The sequence below is a fragment of the Ranitomeya imitator genome, chromosome 2 (assembly GCF_032444005.1).
Source record: "Ranitomeya imitator isolate aRanImi1 chromosome 2, aRanImi1.pri, whole genome shotgun sequence".
NCBI lineage: Eukaryota > Metazoa > Chordata > Amphibia > Anura > Dendrobatidae > Ranitomeya > Ranitomeya imitator.
Genome location: NC_091283.1, coordinates 688,143,568 through 688,159,691, shown reverse-complemented (window position 1 = coordinate 688,159,691; position 16,124 = coordinate 688,143,568). Strand labels below are relative to the sequence as shown.

Below are 16,124 nucleotides of genomic sequence, written 5' to 3'. Positions count from 1 at the left end.
AATATGTAGTTTAGACTATAAGATGTGAACTAATGGGAAATTTTGCAGGATGAACTAGGACTATTGTCCTTCCTGAAGAATTGCCCAGTGTTTACAACATTTTATTGCACACCTCTCATTGACCACTGCTTCAATGTCACAAAGAGCTTCCACATCCAGCAGGAGACTGCAGTCAGCCGGCAAATGCAAACACCCTGCAGGCAGCCCTGCTCCATTCTCCAATGGTCACACATGTACACTGGTTTGGAGAAAGGTGACATTGTCATGCTGAATCATTTGCTGATTTATTTTCCTACTTTCCTTAACCATTTTGTATATTTCACGAACAAGGGTTTTTTTTTTCAATGTAGCCTTTGTCACATTTATTTTGGCTGTTTTCTTGCATCACTTGTTGCAACCTTCCCGTGATATCCATGTCTATCAGTTTTTTCTTTTCTTCTCACTCCTCCCTCTTTTTTTCTTCTTTTACCTTAAGGGTACGCCATTAAGTCGAGCTGATCTAAGGGCTGTCAACATTAACCTGTGTGACATGTGCGTTATTCTGTCAGCCAATCAGAACAATATTGATGATACTTCACTTCAGGACAAGGAATGTATCTTGGCATCTCTCAACATCAAATCCATGCAGTTTGATGACAGCATTGGGGTCTTGCAAGCTAACTCTCAAGGTAAGCCAGGCCCTCTGTCACTTGCCAGCAAAGCTCCAAAGGCACAGAGCTGGCACAAGCGATATCCTTCATTCAGCCTTTTACAGATCTGCTCTCAGCTTGTGACAACGCTTAAGTTGTTGATGTCTTTGATGGGTCTCTTGAAACCTTTTTGCAGCATACGATGGGCACATCAAGTATTGCAAGGACGGTTTGTATGGAGTCACAAAATTCCAAAGTAAGGTCTCATGAACAGAAGCGTGTTACTGCTCTGTGCACGCTGTGACTTTTATCAGACTGGAAAACTGCACTGGAAATCTATAAGGCTATGTACTACAGTACCCCTGTATGCCTCCGATTCATTGCATACTATTCGGGATAGTCTTTTTTAGAAACATTAGTTTTAGTGGATACTATCTCCATAATATTTAGCTATAGGAAGAGTATGCATGGCACAAAAGGGACATGATAACGTGGACCATTCCTACACAACAGTTTTAGGATATGTTGTGTAAGGTGTAAAGTAAGATTTATCGTAACATGTATTTGGTATTCACATTAGATGCTATAATAATGACACAATCAGACTAATCCAAATATTTAACCCCTTCACAACATCCGCTGTACATGTATGGCACAAGACAAATGGATGTTCGGAGTGAGGTGAGCCTGCCCCATACACGACAGGGACCTGCCTCTAAAAATCTACCTGTTAAATGCCACTGTCAAACTCTGTCAGCGGCATTTAACACATGCGTGTTATGGGGTAGTGTCATTCTAAGTACGCTTTGGCGCACCCATGATGTGATCGCTTGTTGCCAATGAGTTGCTATGACAGCCAGATGTCTGTTGAATATCTCTGTGCTTGTAATTTCAGAGCTTCCTTGAAACCCTGCCTGTGGTCAGACTTCAAAGGAGACTGTGATTTTAGCTATATACAGCAATACAGGGTTATTGCTGTATATAGCATAAGCAATCAGACAATCGCAGCTTCAAGTCCTCTAACAGAACTAATAAGAACAGTGAAAAGTAAATAAAAAGTTTAAAAAAAGTGAAAAAAATAAAAAAAATATTAAATTTCAAATCACTCCCTGTCCCCCATTAACCCCATTTACCCCCGAAGGTAGTTTGCACGTTAATGACCAGGCCAATTTTTAGAATTTTGACCACTGTCTCTTCATGAGGTAATAACTCTGGAACGCTTCAATGGATCGTGTTAATTCTGAGACTGTTTTTTCATGACATATTGTATTTGATGATAATCATAAAATGTCTTTGATACGACTTGTGTTTATTTGTGAAAAAAATGAAAATTTGGCAAACATTTTAAAAATTTCACATTTTTCCAAATTTGAATTTTCATGCCCTTAAATCAAAGAGATATGTCACACAAAATGCTTAATAAATAACATTTCCCACATGTCTACTTTACATCAGCACAATTTTGGAATCAACTTTTTTTTTGTTAGGAAGTTAATAGGGTTAAAAGTTGACCAGTGATTTCTCATTTTTACAGCAAAATTTACAAAACCATTTTTTTATGGATCACATCATATTTGAAGTCACTTTGAGGGCTTTTTTTTATGATAGAAGATACCCCAAAGTGACACTATTCTAAAACCTGCACCCCTCATGGTGCTCAAAACCACATTCAAGAAGTTTATTAACTCTTCAGGTGCTTTACGAGAATTTTAGGAATGTTGAAAAAGAAATGAACATTTTTTTTTCACAAAAAATTTACTTCAGATTCAATTTTTTTTTCTTTGACAAGGGTAACAGGAAAAAAATCGACTCCAAAATTTGTTGCATAATTTCTCCTGAGCATGCAGATACCTCAAATGAGAGAGAAAACCACTCTTTGGGTGCACAGCAGAGTTTGCGAGGAAAGAAGCACCAATTGAGTTTTTGAATGTCCCATTTGGAGAGCCCCTGATGTGCCTAAACAGTGGAAACCCCCAACAAGTGTCCCCATTTTGGAAATTAGACCCCTCAAGGAATGTATTTAGATGTGTGGTGAGCACCTTGAACCCTAAGATGCTTCACAGAAGTTTATAACTTTAAGCCATGAAAATAATAAAATCAAATTTTCCTCACAAAAATGTTATTTTAGCCTCAAATTTTGCATTTTCATAAGGATAAAAGAAGCTGCCCAACACAATTTGTAGTGCAATTTCTCCTGAGTATGCCGATACCCCATATAAGGGAGAAAACTACTGTTTGGGCACATGACCGGGCTTGGAAGGGAAGGAGCGTCATTTGGCTTTTTGAATGTAAAATTTCCTGGAATCCTTAGCGGTCGTCATGTCCCATTTGGAGACCCCCTGATCTGCCTAAACAGTGGAAATTCCCACAATTGACCCAATTTTGGAAACTGGATCCCTCAATGAATGTATTTAGTTTTGTAGTGGGCACCTTGAACCCCCAGGTGCTTCTCAGAAGTTTATAACGTAGAGCCAAAAAAATGAAAAATATCTAATGTTTCCCACAAAAATGTTATTTTGGCCCAAAATTTAGCATTTTCATAAGGGTAACAGGAGAAATTGCACTGTATAATTTGTTGTGCAATTTCCCCTGAGTAAGTTGCTACCCCATATGTGGGGGAATACTACTTTTGAGGCACACTGCAAAGCTCATAAGGGAAGAGGCGCCATATTGTATTTCAGATTTTTCTGGAATGGTTTGAGGGTGCCATGTCACATTGGCAGAGCCCCTGAGTTGCCAGAACAACAGAAACCCCCTATATGTGAACTCATTTTATAAACTACACTCCCCAATTAATTTTTAAGGCACAGTGCAAAGTTCAGGAGGCAAGGAGTGCCAGATTTTACTGTTTTAGTTTGCAGGTGCCATGACCCACTGAGAGAGCCCATGAGGTGCCACAACAGCAGAACCCCCCCATAAGTGACTCCATTTTGCAAGCTACATTTCTCAGTGACTTCCTCTAGGGGTGCAGTGATCATATTGACACCATGGGTGTGTCCCAGAATTTTATACCATTGGGCAGTGAAGAAAAAATAACTACATGTTTTCCACCAAAACTTTGTTTTAGCCCAAGATTTTATATTTTCACTCAAGAAGTGGGTAAAACTGGCACCAAAACTTGTCCTACAATTTCTTCTCAACATGGCAATACCCCATATGTGGCTGTACAGTGCTGATTAGCCATATGGAGTGACTCTGGAGGAATGGAGCACTATTTGCCTCCTGGAGCACAGATTTTCCTAACACAGATTGAATACTCAAAATGCAGAGCCAATAATTCCTAGAAGAGCGAAATTCCCCCCTAAAATGACCCCATTTTTTAAACTATACCCTTGGGCAACTTATCTACAGGTGTAGTGACGATATTGACTCCATTGGTGTTTTCAAGAAACAAGCAGCAATGAATGTTGCCAAGTGAGAATTGCAAACTACATTGTAGTGACCAGTACATTGTGGTGACCAGTATGTTGCAGTCACCAGTATGTTTGGCTTGTGCTTCCGGACTCGAAGGCATGCACCTGTAAGTTAGGCGGGCTCTCATTGCTTCAGAAATGCCAAATATGAGTGCAATTTGTGGTTTAGGTACACTGTGGGGTTCAGAAGGGAGTGGGCATTTGGATTTGGGAGCAAAGAATTTGCTGAATTTCTTTTGGTGGGTGAGGAGCCATTTCGCTTTTTCAGAGCCTTTCTGCTACCAGTAATGTGGAAGCCTCCTATATTTCTATTGACAAGTGACAGACCTGAGTGAAGGCTTTCTTTTTTGTGGATTGAAGCTTTTTTTAGGAACATTTTACATAAATTTGGGATCACATTTATCCTGCATTCTACACTGACAACTTACTTTGGGGTTTCCATCTAAATCTTTGAGTGACGTGATTCAGATGAAACCCCTGAGGGGATACATTCACTATAATGAGGCAATAGAGTTACTCTGGACTCCGTCTGTCCTCTGTTCAGCGGTGCCCTTCTTTTCAGAAGTGAACAAAACTGTGACCGACGGCACTTTTATGCAATCCTAAAAAGACGGACACCGTCGGATTACAGGTCTGACGACGTCCACAGTGTCTCCATCTGCCTCATTTTAGGGAGTCTTCCTCCAGGGGTTCTGTCTGAATCATGTATTTCAGAGATTTACACAGAAACCCAGGTGCGACTACAGCAATACCAGATTTATATCAGGTTTTTATGTTTGACTTCTGTCGCACAATAATGGACACTTTTTACTGCAAAAAACATTTGCTTCACCACATTTTGAGAGCTATAATTTTTCTATATTTTGGCCCACAGAGTCATGTGAGGACTTGTGTTTTGTAGGATGAGTTGACGTTTTTATTGCCATTATTTTTGGGCACATGACATTTTTTGATTTTGATTTTATTTTGATTTTTGGGAGGCAGAATAACAAAAACCAGCAATTCAGGATTTTTTTTGGAGGGGGTGTATGCCGTTCTGTGTGTGGTAAAATTGATAAGGCCGTTTTATTTTTCAGGATATTATGATAACAGCGATACTTCATTTACCATATTGTTCGGATTATAAGACACACTTTTTTCCCCCAAACTTTTGGGGGAAAATTTTGCGGTGGAACAGGGTCCCAGGGTTGCTGCTGGAGGAGGAGAGAGTGGAGCATTGCTGCAGGCTGGGATGAGGGGGTGTTTGGATGTGCGCCGCTGCTGGGGCTCTGCCGACATTTTGTGAAAGCCCAAAGCCCCCGCATGGTTTACTATGCGGTAGACTTCGGGAAAATGTCTGTCGGGGGAGGTGCATGTGCAGATGGAGATCTCGGCGCCAAGATCTCGGGAGATAAGATGAGATCTCAGTGCTTATTGTTTATATTTTTTTTCATACAGATATTTATTTATAGATACAATATCTTTTGATTTTTTTGTTATTATTTTTGATTTTTTTAAATATGTTTACAATTTTCAACTTTCCTTGCTCTGGTGACCCAGATGTCGCCATGATGACATCGGGTCACCATGGCAAGGATCGGAACCCAGCGTCAAGCTGCGAGGTCTCCAATCCAAAGGCAGAGGGGCTGTCAGCCCTCTACCACCTCCCAGAATGCTGCTGTCATGTTTCACCGCAGAATTTAGAGGGTTAAATGCACCGCTCCCGGCACTTAGTGCTGGGTGTCAGCTGTCAGAATCAGCTGACACCAGGCAGTGATCATCTGCGCACAGACTGTGTGTACACATGATTGCCATGCAGTAATAGTATGTCTCTGATCAATAAAGCCGAGGGCACAGGGATGTTCTGTTATGAAATATGTCAGCAAGGGGTTACAAATAAAGTAAAAAACTGTTTTAAATCAAGTATGCGGTATTGCCATGTTCAGAAAAGTCAGCTATCAAAATAAAAATGAACTAATTAACCAGATCGGTAATCACCATAGAGGAAAAAAATCAAGAACGCCAAAAATAAATTTTTTAGACTCTGTAATTCCGCAGAGGGTTGCAGCGTCAGCGACGGCTGAAACGTTGTCTGCAGGGAAGTCCTTTACATTATGGTCTGTCTTCTGGCGGCAGCAGTCAGTGTCCGGTAATTTCCGCTGAGCCCTTAGTCCATGAATTACTGTGGCCAGGTCAAAGAGGGCCACAGTGTCTCTGCAGTCCAAGGTGGTTCTGTCAGAGTTTACCAGCAAGGAGGACCGCAGGTATAAGTCAAGTTCCTAGCCCTCTCTACTCTGCGCACCTCCTGTGCTCACAGTCCTGGAGCGCACGACACCCTGCTTCTTAACGATCCCACCAGTAGCAGCGTGGGCTGGCACACAAAGCCCTTCGCAGCGCCAGTGCTCAAGAGACGGAGCACTCTGCTCAGCCTGCCACTCACTGCCTGTTCGCGCCCAAACTGACTGCTTCCCTTCGCGCCCAGCTGCTTTGCATGCCCCCTGTTTCCGGGTGTCGAGATTTGTTCGGTTTCTTACTCTTTCCCCCGGACAACAAAGGAGACAGCCCCGACAGTTCCGGACCCGGCGCAGGCGAGGTACCCACAGCTGTACAGAAGAATGGTATAGATTAGAATTGATGCAGATTGATTTGCAGGACCTTTCTGCACCTAGACTATAGATCAAGCCTGTCTAAGGGCTTAGGGTATGTGCACACGATGCAGATTTGATGCTGCGGATTCGCAGCAGTTTTCCAAGCATTGTACAGTACTATGTAAACCTATGGAAGAACAAATCCGCAGTTCGCATGCTGCGGAACATTCCGCGCGAAAACGCTGCAGTTTATTTTCCACAACATGTCAATTCTTTGTGCGGATTCTGCAGCGTTTTACACCTGTTCCATAATTGGAATCCACAGGTGTAAAAACTCAGGTGAAATCCAGAAAAAATTGGCAGTAAATCCACCATAAATCCACAGGTAAAACACACAGCATTTTACCTGCGGATTTTTCAGAATCCGCACAGAAAAATCTGCAATGGAGTCCACAACGTGTACACATACACTTATTCACACTTCAGTATTTGGTCAGTATTTTGCATCAGTGTTTGCATGCCAAAACCGGGAGTGGAACTTGCAGGGAAAAGCTATAACTGAAAGATTGACACCTGCTCTGTGTTTTGGAGAAGTTCCTGGTTTTGGTATGAAAATATTGATCAAATGCTGATCAAAAATGCTGATGTGTGAATAAAGCCCAATGCATCCACGGGCAAATTGAATTGAAAAAAGTGGTGTCAGTCATGCATGTGATGGGTCACACTGGACACATAAAACTAAGTATGGTGGATTACTCACTATCAATTATTTCCTAGCAAGGCTGCCTTTCTCTAGATCAGTGTTTCTCAAATCCAGTACTCAAGATCCACCAACAGGTCATGTTTTCATGATTTTCCTTAGTATTGCATAGGTGATGGAATTAATGCTGGAGCAGGTGATGAAATTATCACCTATTCAATACTAAGGATATGAAGTTGAGAAACACTGCTCTAGATGATGTTGTCATTGTCCTGGCCATTGATTTTAGTAACATACTGCTGCATACAGTATGTATATTAGAAAACTGTATCATTTTCTATTCCATAAATAATAAAAAAGAGAAATAAGAGATAAATCTTTCATTTCATTCTTGGTCTTTGGTAATGAACGGTAGGCAGTGGTTTATGGTTCCCCAGGCTCCAGTCATAACTCTACCAGAAAGCTGACCTCCATGTGCTGGTCCTGTTCAGCTTTTACCTCTATTTACTGAGCATATAGATTATCAGTGTCAGGCAGGAACATAGGATACATTGCAGCTGTTATTGAGCTAAAGTGATCTTTATGATCCAGTAGAATGATTCATGGTTACTGTTTCCAAACACTAAGGGGTGCGCTAAGTTTTTACAAGATACCACCCCACGGTATATGCAGCATTATATCTATCTGATGGACTAGCATTCATCATTTAGACAGTTTGTACTCCTTCGGATAATGTTTTTCCTCGGTTAAAACACAATAAACCAGACTGTACTCCTCTTTCCCGAGTCCACCAACAAGTCTCCAACGTTGCTTCCTGTGTCTGGCATGAGCAGTGAGCTGACGTCATGTTGGCAGTGCTGCAGATGATCGATGAGCTCAGCAACTCTGAAAAAGGGGTTTCTTCTATACTGTCAGAGTCGCAAATTAGATATGGGCAAACCCGAACAGAAAAACGTTGGGGTCCGTATCGAACACCTTCCTGGAGAAGTCCATGTTACTGTTCGGGTTCAGCAGCCCGAACATTGGCTGTTTCCTACTCTGTCATCTGTGTGACAGCGTGAGAAACACCGGCGGCTCTGATTAGTGGGGGGCCAGCAGATTTGATCGGTGGTAAAATGGTTACTGCCACTTACAGGCGTTGGCTAATGAGAGTTCTACTCTCATCATCCTACACCTGCTCTCAGTGATGGCAGACAAAGCAGGCGAGACTGATCAGAGTATTCATCAGCCCATTCCTGTGCAATAAATAAATTAAATAAATGACATGGAGTTTCTTCTGTTCTTGGTAACCAGCGCAGGCAAAACCGACAGCTGTGGGCTGCAACCCCCAGCTGTCAGCTTTATATTGACTAGTTATCAAAAGTAGAGGGGTCCCCATGCCATATTTTTATAATATTTAAATAATTTAAAAATCAAAGTGAGGTCCCCCCTATTTTGACAACCAGTCAAGCTAACAGACAACAGGAGGCTGGTATTCTCAAACTGGGGAGGGGCCATGGATATTAGCCATCCCCAGCATAAAAATAACAGCCCACAGCAGCCCCAGAAAAGGCACATCTACTAGATGCACCAATTCTGGCGGTTTACCCAGCTCTTCCTATTTGCCCTGGTGCGTTGGCAAGTGGCGTAATATTTGGGAGGTTGTTCTGAGCTTTGTAATGTCAGCTGACAACAAGCCCACAGGTAAATAATGGAAATGCATCAATAAGACACCCCCATTACTAACCCATAGTCATATTGTAAAAAATACACTGCCAGAATAAAGTCCTTTGTTTGAATAAATGGTTAAAGAGGGTGGGGAGTTTTACTTAAAATAAAGGACTTTATTCTGGGTTAGTAATGGGGGCGATTTTTAGACATCTCTCTATTACTATCCTAGGGGCTTGATGTCAACTGACATCAACCCGACAAAAATTACCCCACTTGCCACCGCACATGGGCAAATGGGAAGAGTTGAGCAAGATGAGCCTTTTCTGGAGCGGCTGCTATTTTTAGGTTGGAAGAGTCAATATCCTTGACACCTTATCAATCTGGGAATACCAGTCCCCATCTGTCTGCTATAGTTGGCTGGCTATCAATAATGGGGGAGACCCAACACCATTTTTTAAAATAATTTAAATACAGTTAGGTCCATATATATTTGGACAGAGACAACATTTTTCTAATTTTGGTTATAGCCATTGCCACAATGAATTTTAAACAAAATAATTCAGATGTAGTTGAAGTACAACAGACTTTCAGCTTTCATTTGAGGGTATCCACATTAAAATTGGATGAAGGGTTTAGGAGTTTCAGCTCCTTAACATGTGCCACCCCTGTTTTTAAAGGGACCAAAAGTAATTGGACAGATTCAATAATTTTAAATAAAATGTTCCTTTTTAGTACTTGGTTGAAAACCCTTTGTTGGCAATGACTGCCTGAAGTCTTGAACTCATGGACATCACCAGACGCTGTGTTTCCTCCTTTTTGATGCTCTGCCCGGCCTACACTACAGTGGTTTTCAGTTGCTGTTTGTTTGTGGGCCTTTCTGTCTGAAGTTTAGTCTTTAACAAGTGAAATGCATGCTCAGTTGGGTTGAGATCAGGTGACTGACTTGGCCATTCAAGAATATTCCATTTCTTTGCTTTAATAAACTCCTGGGTTGCTTTGGCTTTATGTTTTGGGTCGTTGTCCATCTGTAGTATGAAACGACGTCCGATCAGTTTTGCTGCATTTGGCTGGATCTGAGCACACAGTATGGCTCTGAATACCTCAGAATTAATTCGGCTGCTTCTGTCCTGTGTCACATCATCAATAAACACTAGTGACCCAGTGCCACTGGCAGCCATGCATGCCCAAGCCATCACACTGCCTCTGCCGTGTTTTTCAGATGATGTGGTATGCTATGGATCATGAGCTGTACCACGCCTACGCCATACTTTTCTCTTTCCACCATTCTGGTAGAGGTGGATCTTGGTTTTATCTGTCCAAAGAATGTTATTCCAGAACTGCGCTGGCTTTTTTACATGTTTTTTAGCAAAGTCCAGTCTAGAGTTTTTATTCTTGATGCTTATGAGTAGCTTGCACCATGCAGTGAACCCTCTGTATTTACTTTCATGCAGTCTTCTCTTTATGGTAGATTTGGATATTGATATGCCTACCTCCTGGAGAGTGTTGTTCACTTGGTTGGCTGTTGTGAAGGGGTTTCTCTTCACCATGGAGATTATTCTGCAATCATCCACCACTGTTGTCTTCTGTGGGCACCCAGGTCTTTTTGCATTCATGAGTTCACCAGTGCTTTCTTTCTTTCTCAGGATGTACCAAATTGTAGCTTTTGCCACTCCTAATATTGTAGCAATTTCTCGGATGTTTTTTTTCTGTTTTCGCAACTTAAGGATGGCTTGTTTCACCTATACGGAGAGCTCCTTTGACCTCATGTTTACTTCACAGCAAAACCTTCCAAATGCAAGCACCACACCTCAAATCGACTCCAGGCCTTTTATCTGCTTAATTGAGAATGACATAACGAAGGGATTGCCCACACCTGTCCATGAAATAGCCTTGGAGTCATCAATTGTCCAATTACTTTTGGTCCCTTTAAAAACAGGATGGCACATGTTAAGGAGTTGAAACTCCTAAACCCTTCATCCAATTTTAAAGTGGATACCCTTAAATGAAAGCTAAAAGTCTCAACTTCAACTGCATCTGAATTGTTTTGCTTAAAATTCATTGTGGTAATGTCTATAATCAAAATTAGAAAAATGTTGTCTCTGTCCAAATATATATGGACCTAACTGTAATTGTAAAAAATGGTGTACGACCCTTCTAGTTTTGATAACCAGCCAAGATAAGGTTGACAGCTGAGGGCTGCATTGATTTTGGCTGCACTGGTTGTCAAAGTAGAGGAGACCACATGTCCTTTTTTTATTTATTTAACCCCTTCACGACCTTGCCCTTTTCCGTTTTTGCGTTCTCGTTTTTCACTCCCCTCCTTCCCAGAGCCATAACTTTTTTATTTTTCCGTCAACATGGCCATGTGAGGGCTTTGTGGGACAAGTTGCACTTTTCAACGACATCATTGGTTTTAGCATGTCATGTGCTAGAAAACGGGAAAAAAATTCCAAGTGCGGTGAAATTGCAAAAAAAGTGCAATCCCTCACTTGTTTTTTGTTTGGCTTTTTTGCTAGGTTCACTAAATGCTGAAACTGCCATTTTGATTCTCCAGGTCATTACGAGTTCATAGACACCAAACATGTCTAGGTTACGTTTTATCTAAGTGGAAAAAAAAATTCCAAACTTTGCTAAAAAAAAAAATATTGTGCAATTTTCCAATGCCCGTAGCGTTTTTCGTGATCTGGGGTCAGGTGACAGCTTATTTTTTGTGTGCCGAGCTGGCGTTTTTAATTATACCATTTTGGTGCAGATACGTTCTTTTGATCGCCAATTATTACATTTTAATGCAATGCCGCGGCGACAAAGAAAACGTAATTCTGGCATTTCAAATTTTTTTCTCACTAGGTTGTTTAGCGATCAGGTTAATTATATATTTTTAAAAAAATTTTTTTTACTTCTGCCATGCTTCAATAGCCTCCATGGGAGGCTAGAAGCTGGCATAGCCTGATCTGCTCAGCTACATAGCAGCGATCATCAGATCGCTCCTATGTAGCTGAATTGCAGGCTTGCTGTGAGCGCCGACCACAGGGTGGCGCTCACAGCAATCCAGCATCAGCAACCATAAGGTGTGAAGGAGACCTCTGGTTGCTATGCCAACACATCGCTGACCCCCGATCATGTGATGGGGGTTGGCGATGCGCTCATTTCCGGCATCGCGGCCAGAAGCGCTGGTTAAATGCCACTGTCAGCATTTGACAGCGGCATTAAACTAGTTAATAGCCGTGGGTGAATCGCGATTTCACCCGCTGCTATAGTGAAAACATGTCAGCTGTTCAAAACAGTTGACATGTCCCGGCTTTGAAGTGGGCTATCAGTTAGACCACCTGCAAGATGATGAGTAGTACTTTCATCAGCCACCTGTGACCAGTGGTAACCTTTTTACCACCGGTCACAGCTGCTGGCTCTTACACATTGTCATTTGTATGACAGTGGGGAAACTGCAGCGCTTTGGCTGGTGGTAACAAACTTACCGCCGAACATAGCACAGATCATAACACAGATAACAGCGTGGGGAATGCCCAATGTTCTGGCTCCCTGGGCACGGGTTTGAGTTTAGATAATGTTCTGGTACCTAAACAAAACTTTAAATGTTCGTCCGGACCCAAACATCCATGGGTTCGCCCTTCTCTACTGCTGAACTCACTAATTTGTTGCCATGCTATCAACATGACATCAGTGCCACAGCCATTGTCAGCCACAGTGAGCAAAGGCGGAGACTCACCTCTGGACCTGGGGAAGGGGCGTACAGTGCTGTTTGTTGTTTTTTTAACTAACTACAGCTTGGACAAAGCATTGTCTAAAAGAGAACAAACCATTTAATTGTACCTATATCCATCAATTTGCACTAGCTAATACATACTTTCCTATCCCCATGCATATGCCATTCTCAGCAAAGAGCTTGATGGACACCCTACACCCTATGCTCCCCTTTAGCAGCCAACATTTGTGACTTTTTCTCATGTAAACTTTTATCAGCCTTATATACTCTACTTTTATCTTTCTATATCTTTATTGCAGTCTTGTTTTCTATAGTTTACTGGCTCTCAATTCTTCAATATGTTGCCATTTAATAATGCATATTAATTTGCAACAAGATCCCAGTATCCAATAAATTGCCTAGTTATCCCGCCATCGTGTGGGCTCATGGTGGAGAGTGTTATTATAATGCATGAAGAATGCTATTTGACACAAGCACAAGCCATTATTTCTGATGCTTTTTGTAAAATATTTACATCTAACCATCATGTTAAGAAACTGTGCTGGAGCCCATCTCTTTTCAAACAACTTTTCCTGACTTCTCTCATTCAATTTAAATCTTTCTTTAAAAAATGACACAGCGCAGAAGTCTTTTAAGAAAGTTAATTATACAGCAGCAAAAGCAAGCATCACATTACTGTTATGAAATATTAAATCAGTATCTTTCATTCTCCCGGATGCCCTGGAGATAAATACACCATGTTTAATGCTCTGCTTCCAACACTTTTAAACAAAAATTTATAGTGGTATGTGCATTCTCAACAGCCTTGTCTTCTCTTCATTTCTTACATCTCAGTTAACCACCGAGCTGCCAGTCTCCTCTCTTGGCGAAAGGGTTTAGACTAGAGCACAATATCTTTGCATGCTTGCTTAGCTAGACAACATTTTTATTTTGCTCACTGGGGACTACAAGCAGGGAAGCATCTTTACAATGATATATCACTCTTTAACCATATTAAGCTTGATTGTCTGCACACACAACATAGAGATATAAAATTCCCAAGCTTCCTTCTGAACCGTTTTATAAATATTTAAGCCCGGCTTACGTGCCTCTGGATATTAAAACATATTTTACCCTAACACACCCACATTAGCGTTCACACACAAAGCGGAACCTGTGTGTAAATATTACATAGGGCCATCTTCTCCACCCTATTATCACAGCACTTTAATGAATACATAATTTCACACTTCACATTTTATTGGAAACTGCCTTTTGTGTGCTGCGTAAGTATAAGGCATTGGTTGTCGGCGTGACAGGAGCAGTACAGAACGCTGTTTTAATGATCTGCTGCTTTAATTATATAAAGATGTTTGGGGAGAACCGTTATGTCGCCTGAACTTTAGTCTAGAAGTAAAATAAGACAATTATGAAGAAGTCAATAAAGTCCAGCAATACAGGTATTAGATATAGATTTACATTCCTCACATCTGTACAACACCAATTTAGTTAACGTACCTGGAAATGTGAACTAGCGCATCTGTAAAAATGTAGGACTGACATTTCTAAGCACAATAATGAGAGTAGTTGACCAGATCACTTACCGGTGGTAAGACTAACATGCCTATGTATATACTACGGAATGACTTCATAAAGTACCAATTATGTTTATAGATATTACATTTCATGTGGAGCAATAATTATTACACGCTGTTTTAAACATTAGTATCCTTTATATTAGTTACCTTTAATTTCAGATTAGCCTCTTATCCATTCTGTATATGTGCAGATTATAAGACTTTGACCATCAAGTAGACTACACCTTAAACTTTATGTCAGCTCTAGTGATGAGCACAAGTGCTCATTACTCGAGTTTGCCTAGAGTGCTAGGCTATGCATCGAGTATTACAGGTGCTCAAATGACATGTCCCCAATGGTGCATGTTTCGCAGCTGTTAGACATCCACAAAATATGCAGGAAAGTGTTTGCCCCTTCCTGATTTCCTATTCTTTTGCATGATTGCAAAATAAATCACCAAATAAATTTAAATATTAGACAAAGATAACACTATTAAACATGATTGCAGTTTTTAAATTAAGGTCTTTTTTATTGAGAGAAAAAGAAATCCAAACCTACAGGGCCCTGTGTGAAAAAGTGATTGCCCCCCCCTTAAAACATAAATTAACTGTGGTTTATCACATCTTTGGGAAGTGGAGTTCAAATTCTCTAACCACACCCAGGCCTGACTACTGCCACACCTTTTCTAAATCAAGAAATCACTTAAATAGGACCTGCTTGAGAAAGTGGAGTATAGCAAAAGTTCCTCAAAAGCTAGACATCATGTTGCAATCCAAAGAAATTATGGAGCAAATGAGAAACAAAGTAAATGTATCAGTCTGGAAAAGCCTTCCCGACCACAATTACCCCAAGAGCGCAGTGTCTTAGTGAGAATAATACAATACGGAGACTCTTTTTTAAATCCAGCCAATTGGGTTAGTAGCCTAACAGGATGGATTTCTGGTATTGTACAGATTTGCATGCAGATTTTATTTTTTTGCTTATTGCTTTATGTAGCCATAAAAGTGCTGATATATGTATTACCTAAGCTAATGTACGTGTGATAAAAGAATCTAAGGCTGAACCTTCCATGGTGTATCATAGACCTCAGATAACCACTGCTGATGGGGAAAGTGAGTGTCCACCCTGAGGGTGTTTGGGCGAAGTAGGTAGAAAGTCCCATTATGGGTACTAGACCCATGAGACAGTAGCTCCTATGTGGACATCAGCTGACCCCATGGCAAAATGTTATACCATTTGCAAAATGGGGAGATTGATATATAAGGGTTAATGTTTTTCCTTTAATTGCTAAAATTTGCTAGAATTTGTTCTTATAATGTAGTAGTCTTATACTTTCCGGTTCAAGGATTTTATACTTCTTATCTTATATAAAATGTTTTCAATAGTTAGCAACAACATGTTCTGGGTATGTGGTAAATAAAGCATGACCCTGGGTAACGGGGAGGCTACATGACTTACAAAATGAGATACATTTGAGGTAAATGGTATAAAAATACTGCCTCTTGTATGATTAAACCAGAAAAGTGATTTGCTCACAACCTGTGTGTGCATTCCTTTCTCCAAGCACTTGTAAATCTTGAGGGCGTAACCTCTTAATTTGGCCTCACTGGTGATCTGGCATATCTGACTTTGGGTCAGAACTCAAACAGCTACAACAGACTCATCTAAGAGGTCACAAAAGATCCCACAACAACATCCAAAGAACTGCAGGTCTCGCCTCAGTTTAGGTCAGTGTTCATAACTTCAGCATAAAAATTACACTGGGTAAAAATGGCCTACATAGCAGAGTTCCAAGATGAAAACAACTGCTGAGCAGTAAGAACATAAAAGCTTGTCTTAGTTTTGTCTTAGCTTTGCCAGAAAACATCTTGATGATCCCCAAGACTT

The 16,124-nt window shown here is 40.9% G+C and overlaps 1 protein-coding gene across 8 annotated transcripts in view; it reads left to right on the top strand.

Moving 5' to 3' along the window:
- KCNMA1 (potassium calcium-activated channel subfamily M alpha 1) overlaps positions 1 to 16,124 on the top strand; it is a 1,262,580-nt gene that overhangs the window by 1,156,374 nt on the left and 90,082 nt on the right. For all 8 annotated transcript variants that reach the window (XM_069753065.1, XM_069753070.1, XM_069753069.1 and 5 more), the window contains one exon: positions 476 to 668. In XM_069753065.1, the coding sequence (XP_069609166.1) occupies positions 476 to 668 (193 nt within the window). The remainder of the gene's footprint in view (positions 1 to 475; positions 669 to 16,124) is intronic.